At 37.0% G+C, this 19,758-nt stretch overlaps 1 protein-coding gene across 3 annotated transcripts; it reads left to right on the forward strand.

Moving 5' to 3' along the window:
• Window positions 1-6,867: 6,867 nt before the first annotated feature.
• TSPAN6 (tetraspanin 6) lies at window positions 6,868-13,945 on the forward strand. 3 transcript variants are annotated; one of them, XM_081277474.1, is made up of 8 exons: window positions 6,868-7,080; window positions 8,153-8,341; window positions 8,648-8,722; window positions 9,388-9,486; window positions 9,858-9,992; window positions 10,568-10,651; window positions 12,604-12,727; window positions 13,675-13,945. In XM_081277474.1, the coding sequence occupies exons 2-7, from the start codon at window positions 8,330-8,332 to the stop codon at window positions 12,670-12,672; spliced, it is 474 nt and encodes a 157-aa protein (XP_081133600.1). In that variant the 5' UTR covers window positions 6,868-7,080; window positions 8,153-8,329; the 3' UTR covers window positions 12,673-12,727; window positions 13,675-13,945. The 3 variants fall into 3 exon arrangements, with proteins under 3 accessions (XP_081133600.1, XP_081133598.1, XP_081133599.1); XM_081277472.1 differs by lacking the exon at window positions 6,868-7,080 and adding an exon at window positions 7,087-7,254; XM_081277473.1 differs by lacking the exons at window positions 6,868-7,080; window positions 12,604-12,727 and adding an exon at window positions 7,087-7,254.
• The last annotated feature ends 5,813 nt before the right edge of the window (window positions 13,946-19,758 follow it).

Genomic DNA, 19,758 nt, shown 5'->3' on the forward strand with positions numbered 1-19,758 from the left:
ACAACTGAGCTACCTCACTAACTTTACCATGCCTTTCTTGCCAGAAGAATCAAGACTGATTTTTCATATTAAGAATGGAGGAAAAGCATGTCTAGAGAAGCTTTTGTGGGATGATTTTAAGCAAATCTAAATGATACATGCAAGGCAAATTTGTAGCCATTGCTAAATAGTTACCAGTCATCTCTGATGGAGAGCTGTTTCTCTTAACTAAACAAGCTTTCTTCATCTTGATATTCAGTAATGAGATTATTCTTGAGTAGTACAGACTGGATCTTTACTTTCTTTCTTTCCTCAAAGTTGATATTTATATCTCTTGAAAAATTAGTGGTTGTCGATGAAAAAATGTTTAACCATTATTGAAATGGTTTTTCTTCTATGTGTATAAACAAATTGTTAACTCCTTCTCAGTCATCAAGGGAAGAACTATACTTAAAATAATACAAAGTTTAGTTACCAGCCTGAAACTATTTCATATCCAATTAATCACAAATACATTTTGAATATGTGACATGTGTTCAAAACTGTGACAGCAATAGAGTAACAGAAGACATGATCTTGACCTAATTCATTCAATAAATTTATCAAGCATCTACTGTGTCACACAGAGATGGTGAATATAGTGGGGAACAAGACAAAATCCCTGACATCCTAATTAATTCAACAAATATTTGTTGAGCATTTGTTGTGTGCCTCACATTGTTTTAGGTGCTTGAGAGACATCAATGAACAAAATGTATAAAAATCCCTGCCTTTATGGAGGAGACAGACATCAAGCAAAAATGTTCTTAATTACAATTGTGTGTGTTCAGGAATCTTTATTGGTCATTTACTAGAAGGCAAGCATATGGGATACAGTGGTGAGAAAGGCATGTGTGATCCTTCATCTTATTTAAGCTTACTTTCAAGCTTCCCGATAATTTATGTTTAGTAGGGGTGAGAAGGGGGACACTGATAATTAGAAAACTATGGAACACTATACAGTAACAAAATGCTAGAAGCTATAGTGTAGACTCAGGACTCTAGAAGGAGAGAGGAGGGAGGTGTCTGGGGAGTGGTGAACTTTGGTTTATTCTCAGGCAAAGAAATTGACATAGATAGGAGCTCCATTGTTAGATCAGAGTGGGAGGGGCCTTTGGGTAAGATGGTTCAAGGGAGTGAGAGGAAACAAAATTGAATAAATAGGATTGGGATAGAAGATTCAATTTAGAAGTTGATTCTGAATTCATATGTTAGGAAAAAGTAAATATAAGAAATGAGTGTTTGTGTGTGTGTGTGTGTGTGTGTGTGAGAGAGAGAGAGAGAGAGAGAGAGAGAGAGAGAGAGAGAGAGAGAGAAGAATATGAGAGACAGATCAGGCAAAGCAATAAATTCTATCAGGGTTGTTTTCTTTCTAAAATAAACTTTCACTGGCTCCCTCTTGGCATAGAATACAGTCTGACCTTCTTAGCCTGGCATACCATATCCGTCACAAACAAACCCTATCTGTGTCCTCAACCTAGATTTAAACATTCATCTTGTGATTCCTCATTCTAGATACACTGATCTTCTTGCTCTTCCTTTCATGCTTTTGTGCCTTTGTACATATTTACTCTGTATTACCTTCCCTTCTTTCTTGGCCTGTTGAAATTGTATGCATCCTTTCTGCTGAGAAGGCTCCTCCAGCTCATCTGGGTCAGAGGTAGTTCACTTTGCCTGCCTTATCTCTAACAGCACACTGTGTGCATTTCAATTATAGAACTTGTTGCGCTTATGGACATTTTTTAAAAATTTATCTTTGACCCCTAGTAAGCTGTGAGGTCCTAGAGGGCAAGGGCTTTGTTTTAGCCTTGTTCTTATTCTAAGCACCCAACACAAAGATGCATAGGGCCTCAATCCCACTTAAAGCTAGAGGGAGTGAAACAAAGAAAGGTCAATGAAGAAAGTGAAGTGGGGAGAATATGGAAATCATAGAGAGATAAATAGGATAAGTGATATGAGAAGGACAGCATTCCTGTGAAGCACTGGGGAAAGTAATATGGAGAGGTTATCCAAAACAAGTGGGGTTACTTTAAAATTTATCTTTACAGCAACTGCTATGTGCGTAGAACAAAGATACTGTAAGGAAGTTAAAAAAATCCCACCTATCTGTAGGGTTTGGATGGGAAGATAAGACAAAGACATAGACAAAATACATATTAAACTTATTAAATTTCTTAATGCTTGGTACCATTTTCAACTTTGACTCTTAATCTTAAAAGCAGTCAATAAAGTATTGTTTTTTAAAAAATTACTAGATATAGAAACTGACTTACTTAGGTGAGATCTCAGCAAAGTTCAATGAGGCTTGACTGGAAACAACTTTGTCAGAAAACAGGTATTGATTGTAAAGCTTGATACAATTCAAAAAGGAGTTTTCATTTCTTTATGTCCCAAACTATATTATTATGAGTTTTGAAGAAGATGATATCAGGGATTGAAAGGTTTCATGGAGAATCTGAAAAGAGTAGATGAAAAAATGATCAAAATCTGGACACAGCAAGAGAATTTCAGGGAAGGATAACAGGAACATACAAGAGACAATAGGAAATAAAGTATATATTACTATTCAGGAAATTAATTTTAATTGAGGATATGAATTAACTGATGAAAAGATAAGGTATCACATGATCATAACATAAAATATGGCATTTTCAGAAAATAAGGAAGAAGTACTTTGAAATTTCATAATAGGCACTTAGCCAAAGAGTAATTGGAGAGATGCTGGAAAAGGGACTGGAAAATGAAAGTTTATTATGTGTGTTTATGAAAGGTTATTATGTGAATAAGTGATAAAATGTATTCTGAGTGAAATGGCAGATGCCTTTTTACTGGTTCCTGACACACAGAGTAGGAATGTCTCAAGACCTTATCTAGCAGCTCAACTTAATTTTCCAGTTTTATGATAGTGTGATATTGGGGTGTCTTAAACACTTAGTTTTTAATTTGATTTAAATAATCAGTCCTTGAGTAACTACTGTGCAGGTACCTCTAGAGACCAGCCAAGACCTTAATGAGCAATGAACTCAACAGGGATTGGCTGGGCACCCAATGAGCTCATCAATTGAGCATTATGTCCTAGGGTGTTCAGGTGGGTATAAAAGAAAGTGCAGGAGCCCTGCCACACTGGCTCTTCTGTAGTTTCTGAACATCTAGACAGCAGGATGTAAAGTAGGTAAGTAGAAATGTAAAGCAGGTACTATAGGATTGATTAAAGGTCTGAATTAGAGTGAGTGTTGGTCAGACTGTGAGTGCTGATGTTAGAGAAAGAGGTGGGGTGTGGGAAGGGAATATTCTCATTTAGTTGGGGTGAAGATGGACATTGAGTAGAGGGAGAAATTGGATTTGGGTGGGCAGGGAGTAGGGAACAAGCCTTGCTTATTGAGGGGATAATCATATTGGCTTGGTATGGAACAGAAAATTCATACTGGAAAAGTGGTGGGGAATAGGTTAAGAGTGTGTTGTGGGGGGGTTTAGAAGGGGTGGAAGGTCGGAGTGGCACGGGAGAGGTCTGAATTTAAAAGCAAAATAGTGTTTGTCATTTCCCTTGCCTGATGTCTGCCAAAGAAAGCCATTTAAACCTAATCATGAAGGTTACAGGAAGTTAATGGGGAAGGGACACAAACCTCTAGTAAATGTTGAATTGTGTTATGCGAGTGAAGGCAAGAGTAAACCTCAACAAAAACTCCCCAAGAGCAAGTCAGAATTGGGGTAATCATCAAGTTACTTATGCTTCAGGGGCTCCAAAGAGCCCTTGTTTGTGGCTAAATGTCTGAGCAACAGCAGTCTTTGTTCCGGTTATTCTGAGCCAAGATAGCTGTACGACAGCTGCCATGTCTCATCAGAGAGTAGGCCCTGTTTCTGATGAAGGAAACAGACACAGGCTGGGCTTAGACCTAGGGAAGCTACTTAGTCTCTTTAAACCTCTATCTTCATTTGTAAAATGAGGGCAGTAGCAATGCTGATCTCATAATAGAGCTTTTGTGATGTGTTCACATGGTAACCAGTATCAAGTGCTTAGCAACCGTGGTTGGTACATAGTTAGTGCTCACTATTACAGTTATTATTAATATTTAAGAAAAAATTATCTTATGGAATAGATAAACACTTCTTAAATTGCCTTAGATGGAATTAAGTATCCCTTTGGTTTGGGTTTGGACCTGGACATTGGCTTAGGTTTGAACTGAACTTCTGAGTTTGGTGGCATGGCAGAGGTGGGAGGTGAGGGGGACTGGGTGTAGTGGGGTGGGAGGCTTTAGTGCAAGGTGTTGCGGCCATAGGAACATTAATTTCCATGTCAGTCTCTGGTTTAATTTGGCAAGGATGTTGTTCAAACAAAGCAGCGTTGTGAGTGGCAGAGGAAGGGTGAGGAGAAAAGTCAACACATTCTTGGAAATAAGATGTGGCTTTTGCTTTTAGCAATTTTGTTTTTCTGTCAGCCACAGAAATATTTCTTTGCTCTCAGGCGCAAAGTGAAAACCCTTTCCAGGACATGGTACAAACCTAAGCTTCAAAAGAAACTTTCTGTTTAAGATGCTAGTTAGCAAGACTTCTTTGGATACTTGTTTTTAGTACAAGGATACCTCATAGGATGAATGTGTATGTGTGTGTTGTGTGTAATTTATCCATTCTATGTCTTTTTGTGCTAGGCCTTTCTAATTTTAGGATAAAGACTGAAAGTGCAATAATTCACTCTCCAATAGTTGTTCCTTGGACCTTAGTTGTCTGGCAAGATATTATAGGAGCTGGTCCTAGGTCAATATTCAAAGCAACAGTGAAGCTCTGTGTGACCAAGTCAATGGAACTTTCCTGTTTTCTGGTTATGTGGTATATGTTTAAGGCAAAATTTCAAGCAGAAAAAAAATTGGGAATCCACCTCTACTCCATGAAAAGAGGACTTTTTGCAATTGCAGAGCAGTAAATGGCTCCTTGTGATGTGAATGATGATGTCAATGATGATGAGATCGGATGGATGGGGAACTGATAATGCCTTCTAACCCCACTGCTCTAGAGATAACATAACGTTTATTTGACATCCAGTTTCTGCCCTCAAAGAACTTACACTTTGGTTGAGAAATCAGACATTAACACACATTCTGTGCTATAACAATATAGATCAATATGTTAATGATACATACTGAAACTTGAACCTACGTACATGATTTAAGAAGAAAAACGATTTCACTTTCATACTTTAAACGACATAATTTACTAGGGATGTCCATTTATAAAACTTCAATGCTCTGTTTCACTGAATGGATAGAGGAACATATGAATCAATACTATTTGTTAGTTTCAACTCAGATTTCCTAGGGGTAACTGTATTTTCCTATATAAGGATATATTTTTATAGAGGAAGCAGAAGGGCCTGAGAAAGTTTCATGAAGTATATATTTTCTACTAAACTGAAAATTGAGTGTTTTAAAATTTATTTTTTGTTGGTACATTTTAATCATACATAAAAGTGGGATTCATTGTGACACATTCATACACATACATGATGTAATTTGGTTAATCTCATTACCCAGTACCACCTCTTTTCCCCCTATTCCCTCTTTCACTCACTGGTCTCCTTTTACTCACTGGTCTCCTTTTTATTTTCATGAGACTGTCCCTTTTCTTTTTCCCTTTTTTTCTCTCTAGCTTCCACATGGGAGCAAACATTTGACCCTTGACTGTTTAGCATAATGCTCTCCAGTTCCATCCATTTTCCTGCAAAGGATATAATTTCTTTCTTCTTTATGGCTGAATAAAACTCTATTGTGTGTGTGTGTGTGTGTGTGTGTGTGTGTGTATATATATATATATATATATATATATATATATATATATATATATAAATCACATTTTCTTTATCCATTTGTCAGTTGATGGACATCTGTACTGGTTCTATAACTTGGCTATTGTGAATTGTGTTGCTGTACAGTGGTATACATGTATTGCTATAGTATGCTGACTTTAATTCTTTTAGATATATACCAAAAAATTTATCTAAGTTGGACCCATATGGTGATTCCATTCCTAGTGTTTTGAGAAACCTCCATAATGATTTTCAAAATAGTTGTACTAATTTACAGTCTTACAAAACACACCCCAAAACCAAATATAATAAGTATCTGTTAAAATAGAAGAAGCAGCCTGGATTAGAAAGCACAGGAATCTCTAGTTTTGACTGTGATATTAGCTTTGTGACGTTAGGTTTTAATCTCTGTGATCAGTTGGTTCTTAATGGGAAGAATCAGGGGGCTGAAATACACAGTGCTTTTCACTGTTAACATGTCAGAGGGCCTCACATTTACCTGGCATTCTCTGTAGTACCCTCCCTTTTTATAAGTTTACAGTTAGTGGCTGAATTCTATGTTCGTTAGTTATTCACCTCAACCTTCCAATGACTTAGGGGACAAGAAAGCAGTGGGATAATGGAGGTTTGCTAACTCCTGAAGGACATTTTGAAATTATTGTCTTTTAATACTTAGCTTTGGAATTCTTTCAAAAAGTGATAATTTCCTTCCGTTTATTCTTATCACTCCCCCAATAAAACAATGTTCTTAAATTGAGAGCAAAATTGAGGAGTAAAATCAGCCTGATTTCACCAGAAATTCACTTTTTGTCTAAACAAATGCTTCTGTATGTATTGCTTGGCAATCTGCTTGTTTTTGTTTGGAAATATAATTCTTGTCGGTATTTTCCCACGTAATAACGTTCTTATATAGTTTCTAACCTTTCTTATTCTTTTGTTTTTCCTTCTAGGGGCAGCAGTGGCCAGGGAGGCCGAATCATAAAGCACTGCGGGCGGTGCTGACGATACAAACAATAATGAGGAAGTTATAAGGACGGGAGAGAGGTGGGGGGGGCGGGTAAGATTCTTCGGGAGGAAAAAAAAAAATCGAAGCAAACTCCACTGAAGATCTAAGATATTTCTGACACTAGAACCTTTGTGTACAGTTTTCGGTAACCTTCGGCAGGGGGTGCTCGGAAATCGTCGCCACTTTCCGGACAGCCTCCCTCACCTCACCCTCTAGAAAATCGTACAGTGTTTCCGGCTCTTCTCAGTTGCAGACGCTCGTAAGTTTCCGGAGAAATTCGGGGACTCGGAGTCTCGTTCGCTCTGTTCGATCGCCTGGTGCGGTGGTGCAGGGTCTCGGGATAGTCATGGCGTCCCCGTCTCGGAGACTGCAGACTAAACCAGTCATTACTTGTTTCAAGAGTGTTCTCTTGATCTACACTTTCATCTTCTGGGTGAGAGACGGAAGCGTCCAGGCACTGCCCGGGATTCCGGGCTTAGATGCGGGTGTGTGTGTGTGACCCTGAGTGGAGGGAACTCAGGTCGAGGATGGGGTGGGGTTTGAGCGATTGTCGCTTTTGGGACCCCCGGCGCCGGCGACTAGTAGCTGGGCATCGAGTCTGCACCGGGGTCACGGTAAGGGAAGGGCGAGCTGGGACACAGACACGACAAACGTTCTGAGTTCGAAGCTGGAGGCGAGGAAGGGAGTTAAACCGCCAGAGCACGCGAGGGGGTGTCCATGAACATTTGGAGAGGCAAGACTAGCCCGGCCAGTTTGAGGGCTCGCTTGCCTACTAGTATCTTTCTTTTCACTACTTCGTAAGAGGGGAGTGTTTCTCACAGGTAAGTATAGTCTGGCTCCACTCCCGCCAATCTATTCTTGGATTTGCTTTTGTATACTATCCCTTTGTAATCCTGTTCAACCCTAAGCTAGAGAGATCTTTTAATAGAGAGTGGGGATGGGGGGAGGTTTCTGAAACTCAAAAACACGTTTTTTTTTTTTTTATTCCCCTCCAGGAAGGTTTTCTTCTTTAAGACTGGAGTAAAAGGGTTAAGGAAGTTTTCATTCCTCAGGCAAATATACCATGAGCTTGTTTTTACAACAAGAAAACAAATGAATTTAAAGAATTTGGACAACCTGCTTTGCCTATGGCCTACATTTATTGGGCAGATCCCCTTCATACCCTCATCCACCCTCCCCACTTGTCTGCCATATTCCAGCTACAATGCTTGGGCCATCCAACTGCTAAATTAGTTCTCACACCCATTGCGTCTTAAGTACTTCCTGGTTTGTGATTTGAAAATGCTAGCGTATGCAGTGCCTAACTTTCTATTCTCTGATTTCTCATGTAGATCACTGGTGTTATCCTTCTTGCTGTTGGCATTTGGGGCAAGGTGAGCCTGGAAAATTATTTTTCACTTTTAAATGAGAAGGCCACCAACGTCCCCTTCGTGCTCATTGGCACAGGCACTGTCATTATTCTTTTGGGCACCTTTGGCTGTTTTGCTACCTGCCGAGCTTCTGCATGGATGCTGAAACTGGTGAGCCCTTGTTTTCAGTAAAAATTGATTCTTGATTTTAGAAAAGTCTTATATGTTGTGGACTTTGTTTCTTGGAACTGGCCACAGCCCTTTACAATTTTTCCTGTTCCTTATGAAAATTTGCCAAGTAACAGTTCTCCACTCCAATTTCCACTTTCAAAGTAGACATTTTGATACTGTTTCCCCTGCCCTTTTCAATAAAAATATGCTGAACTGACTGAAAACAATATTTTCCCCCTTTGCCTCCCTTTGCAGCTGTAATAAATCTTATTTATGCTGACTTGAACTTTCTTTTTTATCCCACAGTATGCAATGTTTCTGACTCTCATTTTTTTGGTCGAACTGGTTGCTGCCATCGTAGGATTTGTTTTCAGACATGAGGTAAATGTGACTTAGGGAATCTTAATCTAGTAAAACGTATCCTCTAGAGAATAAAAATGGATTAGGTAGCAGAATTAAATAACATTTAATATTTAAAAGTCACTTAAAGCTATATTTAAACCTTATTTTCAATCTTAGCCTACAATAATGGCTTTCTAGTAAAAATTTTAGCCCACTCTTATTGATTTTATAAATGAAAATTTAGAAAATTGTAGACTGACAATCATCAAAAGAAAATTAAAGGTACTTGGGGTTGCTATGAAATCATTCAGTGAATAGCAAAAGCTCATTAGAGTGTCTAACAGTACATTTTCCCAAATTAGGTTTTGTAGCTTCATTCCATAGTCATCAAATTTATAGTCAGTTTAAAGTGGAGAAAGATTGGGGGTGAGGAGTGTGGAACAGACAGTACAGAGCTGCCACTTGGATAATAAATTATCTCACAGCACTTTGAAATTGTCATGGTTATTGTCTTACATTGTGATGTTTTTGCTTAGTGTACCCTCAGCTGTACTATATTCCCTAAGAAGACAGGACTAGATGATGGAAGTTAATTATTATACATCAAAGATACATGCAAGAATTTCTTATTTGACCCTAGAAATCAAAAGAACTTTCTAGAATATTTGTTTACTGGCATTGTGTTTTTTTTTTTTTTGCTATAGATTAAGAACAGCTTTAAGACTAATTATGAGAAAGCTTTAAAGCAGTACAACTCGACGGGAGATTATAGAAGTGAAGCAGTAGACAAGATCCAAAGTACGGTAAGTTGGTTATAGGTGGTGGATTCTAAAGAGGGGAACACATCCTATTTGCCTCAGAGAAAGGATAGAGTCAGGCTACTATATTGTTCACTTGAAATGTGGACTCTTCTCACTTCTGTACATGTTTTTTCCCTTCCCACCTACATTATAGACAAATACTATTAGTGCCTACTATAGCAGGAAAGTAAGGTGAGTCCAAAATTATCATGCTTGGTGTTAGAACCAAGTAGAATCTCTTGAATCAATTGAGGTGAGAGACCATTGAATACAATAAATGTTGTTTTGAGCACAAATTTCATTAGAAAATGATGTCAGGCTAAATATTTGACTCCCAAGTTGTAATATGAACTATGATTTGTTGGATTTTTCAGTTGCATTGTTGCGGTGTCACCAATTATAATGATTGGAAAGATACAAAATATTACATAGAAACAGGATTTCCCAAGAGTTGCTGTAAACTTGAAGATTGTTCTCCACAAAAAGATGCAGATAAAGTAAACAATGAAGTAAGGAATCTTTTTTTTTTTTTTTTTTTTTTTTTTTTTTTGGTATAAGGGAACCCCCAGGGTTGCTTAACCACTGAGCCACATCCCCAGCCCTTTTTATTTTTTTTTATTTTGGTACAAGGTCTTCCTAAGTTGTTTAGGGCCCTTTCTTAGTTGGTGAAGCTGGCTTTGAACTCACGATCCTCTTGCCACAGCCTCCTGAGCTGTTGGGATTACTGGTGTGCACCACCATGCCCCCTGCAAGGAGCCTTTTAGAATTAATTTGACAATATTTGAGGGCTTAATACAGAGTTGATGTAATATTTAATTTTTGCTCACATTAATACTCATAATCTGAGGTAGGCAGGCAGGTGATGACTTGATTTCATGCAATAAGCAAGTAATACTTTCAAAGTTATAATTGAAAATTGGAAATAGTTGGGATTGAGAACATACACAGGAAAAGAGATTTCAATAAAAATGACAGGCTAATAATAGTTAAAGCTCATCTTTCTGCAAAAGCTATATGATCAAAGTATTATATAGAAAAACAGATTACTTGTGTTGTACTTAATGATCCTTCCCCCTCCCATTAGGGTTGTTTTATAAAGGTGATGACCATTATAGAGTCAGAAATGGGAGTTGTTGCAGGAATTTCCTTTGGAGTTGCTTGCTTCCAGGTAAGTCTCCTCATTCCTTAGGAAATATTTCATTCCTCTGTAGGTATAAGCTAGAAGATTTTCACTTTTAATGCTTGAAGGTTTTGCTTTAGGGGCCTGGATAGTGGGAGCAATGTAAGAGAAATCACATTTTTTAAAAAAAAAAATTCAGCCATCTAGTATAAAAAATCCTTTTATTTATTTTTTTTGTGGTAGAGTGATTGGACTTGTTTTGTATACTTAGCATTTTAGTCAGCTTTTTCAATGCTGTGACTAAAAGATCTGACAAGAACAACTGTACAGGAGGAAAGGTTTATCTAGGGGCTCACAGTTTCAGAGATCTCAGTCCATAGATAGCAGGCTCTATTCCTCGTGGCTTGAGATGAGGCAGAACATCATGGCAAAAGAATATGGCAAAGGGAAGCAGCTCACATGATGATCAGAGAGCAGAGAGACTCCACTTGTCAGATACAAAATATATCCCAAAGGCACCCCACCCCCCCGCCAGGGACCCACCTCCTCTAGGCACACCCTTACCTGTCTTCTGTTACCATTCAGTGAATCCCATCAGAGGATGAGTTCACTGATTGGGTTAAGGCTCTCATAACAAAATCATTTCTCCTATAAAACTTCTTGAATTGACTCATGCATGAGCTATCAGGGGACACCTCACATCCAAATCATAACACACAGTATTGATTTTGATTTGTGATTGGGTCATTCTTTTTTTTTTTAAATTTTTTAAGTTTTTTAGCTGTAGATGCACACAATGTCTTTATTTTTATTTATTTATATTTGGTGCTGAGGATCAAACCCAGTGCCTCATGCATGCGAGGCAAGCACTCTACCACTGAGCTACAACCCCAGCCCTGATTGGGTCATTCTTTAGGTTTGTTTTATTTAAGGAGGGACTATATCTTGTATCTTAGGTTTTTCTTCACAACTTTCCACAACTACAGAGTTGTCTACATTTTTATTATCATTACCATGGCTTTTGATGTTTCAAGGCATGAACTAGAAGAAAGACCCAGTGATATCTCAGTTAACTAAACAAACATGAGATGGATAGGAACATTGTTTTTTTTTTTTTTTTTTTTTTTTTTTTTTTTTTTTTTTTTTTTAGCAATCATTCAAGATTCTAAAAACATCAGGATCTTTCCTGGATTGCAGCTACCCTAGTGAGTTGCATATAAGTTCCAGCCTATGAAAATTAAGATCACACAACTCCACATTCAATATGTGCCTGTTTTTTTTTTTTTTTTTTTTTGTGGACATTATGTTTAGGTTGAGTTGTCTTTCCTAAGTATGCTTCTTGCTGTAGCATGAAAAAATTGTGTTGTGGCTTAAATTATTTTTTTAGGGCATGGACTTTTTGTCCCTTATATTCAACATTCTAAAAATAAAGACTAATCCAAGGGTAGTCCTAATATATTTATAAAGTAGCATATAGAACTATCTAAATCTGTACTAATAACAGAAGCCAGTGGCCTGTTTTGAGCACTTCTAATTATTAAATAACATCAAAATCTCAGCTACTCTGGCCCCAAAGTGCTCAGTAACCATAATAGAGCAAGTGGCTACTATATTGAACAACATGAATATTCTAGAACATTTACATTATCACAGCACTGCTTTTCAAGAAAATCAATGCCCTCATCAATGGAGGTTTTACTTGATAAGATGCTTATTCTAAGCCATATCCTTATTTTTTCCCTGGTAATCACCGATGGTTACTTCAAAACTCATGACTCCTGAATTTTCCTTCAGTGCCAGTAGTGAAATTCTGGGTCACAGTAGTAGTAAAACTTATGTTCTTTGAATGTGATTTAGAGTCTGTAGAACATCAAAAAATAACTATAAAAGCTCAAAAAATTGTTGGTGAATTAAAAGTGAAAGAATAATACATCTGTATGCTGAGATCTTCAAGCTCTCTCATGTATGTGTGTTTAATATTGTTTGTATTCTCTTTTCAGCTAGTTGGAATCTTTCTAGCCTACTACCTCTCTCGTGCCATAACAAATAACCAGTATGAGATAGTGTGAACAAAAAAACAAAACAAAAAAAAAGAACAAGGGCTTATTTCTCTGCAACTTAAAGGTGCGTTCATTTTGGTTCTCAGCTCTGTTAGCACTGATGTTTACTCCAGCCTGTGCATGTATTGCATGGACTGAGTTTGCCAACGTCTTGTCCAGTAGCATATTCCAGTCTTGCTGATGCTGTGTGAGCCCTGCATTAGGTAAGGTAGTTCTGTATATACAAAGGCCTGGCCAGAAAAGAAGAACCTAGCTTGTTCTGTGTATGCTTTCTGTGTTTATGCAACAGAAGAACTCCTATGGATTTACATATTTACATGCATATTGCAACCTAAAGATCATAAGTAGTCAATCCTCTTTCTCACATATTTCAACCTAAGAGTGGAGAGAAACAGAAAATCCCAATAGTTACTTTATTCATGAGACTACCTGGCAAGTGCACTCTGCTCTTGACCCTTGGCCAATATTGGTACTTCTTTCTCTAATTTTCATTCACCACAGTCTTTTTTTTCCCCCAGCACATTTTTTTTTGTACTGGGGATTGAACCCAGGGGCACTCAACCACTGAGCCACATCCCCAGCCATTTTTTGTATTTTATTTAGAGACAGGTTCTCAATGAGTTGCTTAGGGCCTCGCCTCTCCTGTGTCTGCCTCCCAAGCCACTGGGATTACAGGCATGGGCCACTGCGCCTGGCTCACCACAGTCTTAATCAGTGCTTCCAAGTGTTATTTTCTTGGTAAAGAGATGTTTTTGGTTGACTATTATTAGGAGCCATAAATTATCAGATTTTGAGGAAAATAAAATATTGTGATAATTGTTGGCTGAGTGAATCCCTAAGGTACCCTTCACATTGTAATTGAGCCACTGACAAGGAACAGATGAGGTCTTCATTAGGGGGAATAGATTAGAATGTGGGCAAATAAATACAGATTTAACATTGAGGTAACAAATGAATGCAGGTATTAAAACTTAGGTTATAAGTAAATTAACTTTTTTTCTTTAATTTTAGGATATTTAGGTTCCCCTGTGAATTATAAAATCGCCTGGTTGGAAGACTGACATCACTAGTTACCAGTAGGCTGAAAAACTACACCAGTAGATTGAAAAACTACATCAGTAGACTGAAAAACTATACCAGTAGACTGATTCAATCAAGATGTTTGTTCAGTATGTTCTAAGTCCACTTTCTGTCCCATGATGTCTCATTCATGTTAGATCTTTGAAACCCTGTATCTCTCTGAAACACTGGAAGAGCTAGTAAATTGTAAAATGAAGTAAAACTATGTTTCTCTTGACTTTCTTTCTCAGAGTGTAGCCTTTAAAAGGCACTGTGTAATTGCTGTTTTGATACATTGTAATCAAGGGAAACTTGACCCCTCTGAATTTGCTAATTTATGTAGTTTGATTGAAAATTGTTGTCTCTGAACTGGTTCCTTCCCAGGCAAGGTTATTTGGTTTTATTTTGTAATTACATCAAGAAAGTTAAATGTTCCATTAGTCTCTGTTCTGCTGATAGGCAGAGGGTCATACTATATACTTTAATTCCAGCTAGTCATTGGATAGAACCTATCTATCATTGCAGTTCCTGGGTGGTGGTAATAGTCTACAGCCTTGAGTCTAAAGCAGTGAAACTAAAAGGTACTACCTGTGTTCAATGATACATCAGAGTTCAGCATACAATTTATATTTTTTGCCTCCAAATTAGGGTATTTATACTGGTGTTTATACTTTCCCTATTGTTTGAAAGGGTCCAATTATTACTTTAGTGGTGCTAGAATTTGTATTTTCCTTACAGACTCAATGGAACTTTTCATTAACTCTAGCTAAAATTTCTTTACCAGGTTGATATGACTTAACTGTCAATATTATGGTCAACTTTAATAGTCTTAGTTTTGGTTGTGTCCTTGGTTAATAAATATAAATATTTCACTTAAATATTGTTGTCCTCTAAAAGAATTATGTTAACTTTTAGAAAATCTTCTGGGATGGTTGTTTTCCACTGAGAAAGTGAAGGTCCCATGTTTCTACTTGGAGTATATTTTTTAAGTTGAAATGATAGCTGAGGCCTTAATTCTTGTGTCATTAAAAATTAATTTTTCTATTTAAAAAACTATTTCCTATAATAGGATTACATTCCATTTGTGAAATACCATATGCTTAGCATTCTCCTAGAGATCACTTTTTTGTTTGTATAGTTTGCATTAAAAAGCAATAAAGGGAAATACTTAACCTGTATCTTTAGTATAATAATTAATAGTTACTTAAATTTGACTTGAAATTTGGTAATTGTTTCTAGTGTTTTGAGTCTCTCTATTCAACTATTAGTAGAATCTTTCATTTCTGATTGCCACATAGTCCCAGAATAGATGGTAAGTAGAGTCAAATACTGTTATAAATGAAATGGACAAAACTAATTAAGTAAGAATAATTAATTCTGGGTACATGTCTCAAAACGTTTGGAGTTATTGCATAAAAAGGGTATTCTCCATTAGAACATTTGGTGAGTGGCTTTTGTGACACAAGAAGAGTGATAAGAAAACAGTTGAAAAATAGTGACTACAAATGTAGTAAATCAGATTTCTGTCTCTTGGGATTAGTGAAGGTATAGAAGCAAATATTTGGAGGCTCATTAGCAATTTTCAAACAGGTATTTTTCACTAGAAAACCTTGAAAAACCTTAGTTTTTTAGTTGTAGATGAACAAAATAACTACTTTTTTATGTGATGCTGAGGATTGAACCCAGTGCCTCACACATGCTAGGCAAGCACTCTACCACTGAGCTACAATCTCAACCCTTTGAAAAATCTTTGAAGGTTTTCCCCAGGGCTCACATACTATTTAAGCTTTCTACATCCCCAGCCTCTCTCATTAAAATGGAAAATAACTAAGGAAAATTAAAATATGGTGAGTGGAAAAAACACTGCACATCACACTTCTGGTAGATTCATTTGTTTTTTGTTTTTATTAGTACATTATAGTTATATATAATGGGGGGAAGTTCAATTTGTCATGTACATGCATACATATAATTTGCTCCATTTTATTCCCTGGTTGTTGAGAGCCACAGCCACAGGGGCCCCAGCAAACTTCCAGCTGCCAGCAAACTTCCAACTGCTGGCTGATGATTGGCTCACAGCAGCCCCAGCAACATCTAGCTGATTGGCTCCTCTGCAGTGATGTTCATTGGGCTGTTTCCCTGCCCTTCAGACTGCCAGCTGATGATTGGCTCACAGCGGCCCCAGCAACATCTAGCTGATTGGCTCCTCCACGGAGCTGCTCATTGGGGGACTTCTTTGGCTCCGCCCACGCAACCCAGCCAATCGGCCTCAAGAACAGGAGGATGGTGGGAGGTGGTGAGGTTTGTGTGGGGGTGAGAGGCTTGTGGGAAGCCGGTGGTGGCAGTTGGGCTCTGAGGGTTTTTCCCTGAGGAGCTGTTTTGTTTGGCCTTTGTAGTTCTAAAAATAAAGTTAGTTTCTTTTGACAAGTGGCTCCTGAATTGTGCCCAGCCAGACTGCGGCACCTGGTACTTCCCTTTACCTATTCTTCCTCTCCCTAATCTCCTTTCTCCATTGGCTCTCCTTTTATTTACTCATTGCTTTTTTAAAAAATTGGTACATTATACATAAAGGGTGGAACTCATCATGATATGTTCTTAAATGCACACAACACGATTTTTTAAAGCTTCATTTCACAGTTCCTTCCCTTTCTCATCTCTCTTCCTTCCTCCTCAATCTGCTTCCTATACTCCACTGTTTTCCATTAAGTTTTTATGGTTCACTTTTTAAAATTTCCTTATTTTGCTCTAGCTTCTGCATATGGGAGAAAACACTTGATCCTTGACTTTCAGAATCTTGGCTTATTTCACTTAGCAAGTTGTTCTCCACTTCCATCTATTTACTACAAGTGCCATAATTTAATTTTTCCTTATGGCTGAGTAAAAAACTCCATTGTGTGTGTGTGTGTGTGTGTCTATGTATCTATATAGCTATCATTCTTTCTATCTATCTATATCATCTATCTATATCTCATTTTCTTTATCCATCTTGTTTATGGGCTCCAGGGATGGTTCCATAACTTGGCTATTGTTAATGTGCTGCAATAAACATTGGTTTGTTTTTAAAGTGAGTTTATTTTGGATAGTCAGTTCCAAAAGTCCTTTTCATCTGATGTTTGTGTATGTAATTACTGGTGTGTAAACCTTAAATTTGAAGGTAATGAGTACATTGATTTCACCTGATTATAACTGGTGCAATGAAAAGTTGATGTATCTTTAATAATTTGCTAATTAGAATAGCTGGTTAGAGTGAGGCTATCTGTTGATGTAAATTAAACATTAAGAGTTTCCACTGGATGCAGTTCACATATACACCTTTCTGTGGTGACATCCCCAGTGGCAGAGGGAATGAATTTGCTCAGTGTTGCAGGCCTGAACTTTGGTCTTCATAATGAAATTCCTTTGAAGTTTTGTTTTATAAAAGTCTGGCAAATTTTATATTTTATTCCACAATATATCCATGTTTAAATTTAAAATAATTCTTTATCTTTGATGTGCCAAATGTATCCTGTGGGTTGCCTTATTTCCAGACACCAGATTTCTAGCTGCAAGGTGGCTCTGAGCTCCACTTTGAAAAGCAGAGATCTGTAGGTATATTTTCTGAAAATGTGGAAAGCTTGGTAGCTTTCCATGGTCTATTCCATGTGGGTTGATGGCTTTATATGGTGGGCATCAAATTTTTATAGAAATAAGTGCCTAATACAAGGTATAAATACCATTTGTGTTTTTCCTCAGAGCTCACACAAGATTTTTTGAGACTTGCTGTTTTTAACTTTCTGTCAGAATCCAAAATGGTTACTTTGCTAGTGATGTAGCCAAACAAATCTGTTAAATTATGAGATGCAAGGCAATATAAGCATTTTTTTGTGTGTGAAACTGAGGAAACTTTTGGTTCCTTTGGACTATTATATGTGGGTTTTTGTGTTTGTAGGAAAAATCTAACAAGATTCAAATGCCATTTTTGCTTTTTTTCACAACATACATAAACTACTTTGAGGTTTTATATATATTTTTTAGGTTTACTTCCCTTCTAGCTTAGCAGAGTTAGGCACTTGTAAGAGCACAGTCAAAGCTAATGAATAAATGAATGAGTGAGTGTAATTACAATGATTCTTTAATATTCTGTGAAATAAGATGATTTAAATCTCTCCTTCTATAAAGCCACTATTTGTATAAAATAAACTACCTGCCCAGTCAGAAACCACTTAACCTCAGAAACCACTGCTAACTTCCTCCTGATCAAATCACTTTCTGCTACTTCTGTTTCTTGAATTCTTTGCTGCATTTGATACCACTGAATTTTTCTCGTTTCATTTTGACTTTGTAATATTCTGATTTTCTTCTTTATTTCTTCCACTAGTTGTTTTCTGTTTGAATTTCATTCTCTTTTTCCAGTGTGGCAGCCCTGAAGGGCTTATATTTAGCTTTCTGCTGTTAGATTATGCTGATCTTACTTTGAGGAATTAAATGTGGATGACCAACATGACTAATGTGGTTACTCTCAGGTCATGCACTTTAGTTGTATAGTTATATGTTCACCTTGCTTTCATTTCCTTGATTCTCCAATACCTAAAAGCTTAGCATTACAAACACTTAAAAATGTAAAAATGTTCCTCCTCTAACAGTAGTGCATGGATAGTTAGTTGTAGGCACACTTTAGAAGTTGACTGAGCTGACTCTTTAACTTGAGATAACCCCATTTATGGGAACTAGAGAAAATGGGGCAGCTGCTCTAAGAGTTTACTATCATTGGCTCTGCTACCTGTGTTTATCAGGTGAACATGATAGATTAGAACAAGGTAGATTAGCATACTTGATTGGACAAATACGTCCTCTAAATTATTATTTAAAAAATTAAAATGGTGAGTGGGAAAGGCCTTTTTCTACTTCAAAAGAAGTTTTTCACCACCTTTCCTGGCAAAACACAATTTAGTCATAGTATCCTCAAGGCAAATCAAATTGAAATGATTATATATATATATAATATATATATATATATATATATATATATATATATATATATAATCATATATATAAATATAAAATGTAGATTTCTGCAGTGTATAGTAGGTGAAACAACTATTCAGAATCATTGCTAGAAAGATAAAGTAGCTACACTATGTTCACAGGTGGGGCAACTCACCTAGGGTATAGCATAATAGAATTTGAGAGGTAAGGGACAGCATTACATGCCTTTTCTCTCTGTCCAGGAAGGCCATGTACTTCCTTAATAGAAAAATGGTATATAAGAGAATACCATTTGCACAAAGACTTTCTCCAGAGGGGAGGCAAGAGAACTAATATTTATTGAGCACTTACTAATTGCTCCAATTGTCTATATGGGGGTGGAAGTGTTAGCCTAATTTTCCAGAAAAATAATGAAAAAAGTGTTAAATAATTTTCCCAAGGTCATTCAACTGGTATATTCAATTCTGGGATTTGAACTTAAAGCTGACCATAGCCCACACTTCTTCCCTGGATTTTGTTTCACCTTTTTCTTTATTTTGGTACTGGGAATCAAACCCGGGCCCTCATGCATGCTAGGCAAGAGCTTTACCACTGAGCCACACCCCTAACCTGATTTTATTGCATTTTAATAGCTAAAGGGTTTATGTGACATAGCCTATAGTCTTATCCTCCAAATATCTTTTAATCAAACTATTAAATATGAAATCTTTAGAAGGAAACCTTTATGAAAGTGTATCCTATTTTCTAATAATATGCCCTTGCGAGGTGTTAGTATATAATAAAAACATATTAGAAACAAACCCTGTTGTTACTGCTGACCTATACAATATTCTTGAACAAAGGAAATAATTCCAAATAATTAACTAGTTTAAACATTATCCCCTCCTATTTTCTTTTCCTTGTCACACACAGTCCGATGCTTCTTAAGTTTCTATGCTAATATTTCCTATGTTAGTATAGATATTCCAAAACATTTGGTTGCTTTCATAGAATATTCCCATGTGTATATCTTTATCAAGTTAAAAAAAAAAAAACAAACCTCTGCTGCAGACACATGTCAGAGAATCATTC

The sequence above is a fragment of the Spermophilus citellus genome, assembly GCF_964194105.1.
Source record: "Spermophilus citellus genome assembly, chromosome: X".
NCBI classification, from domain to species: Eukaryota; Metazoa; Chordata; class Mammalia; order Rodentia; family Sciuridae; genus Spermophilus; species Spermophilus citellus.

Bases quoted from the DNA above. Each gene is read 5' to 3' on its own strand.
- TSPAN6 (XM_081277472.1), top strand. From the start codon at position 7,168: ATGGCGTCCCCGTCTCGGAGACTGCAGACTAAACCAGTCATTACTTGT. The intron at 8,342-8,647 runs GTGAGCCCTTGT...TTTATCCCACAG, and splicing joins CTGCATGGATGCTGAAACTG to TATGCAATGTTTCTGACTCT. The intron at 9,487-9,857 runs GTAAGTTGGTTA...TGGATTTTTCAG, and splicing joins TAGACAAGATCCAAAGTACG to TTGCATTGTTGCGGTGTCAC.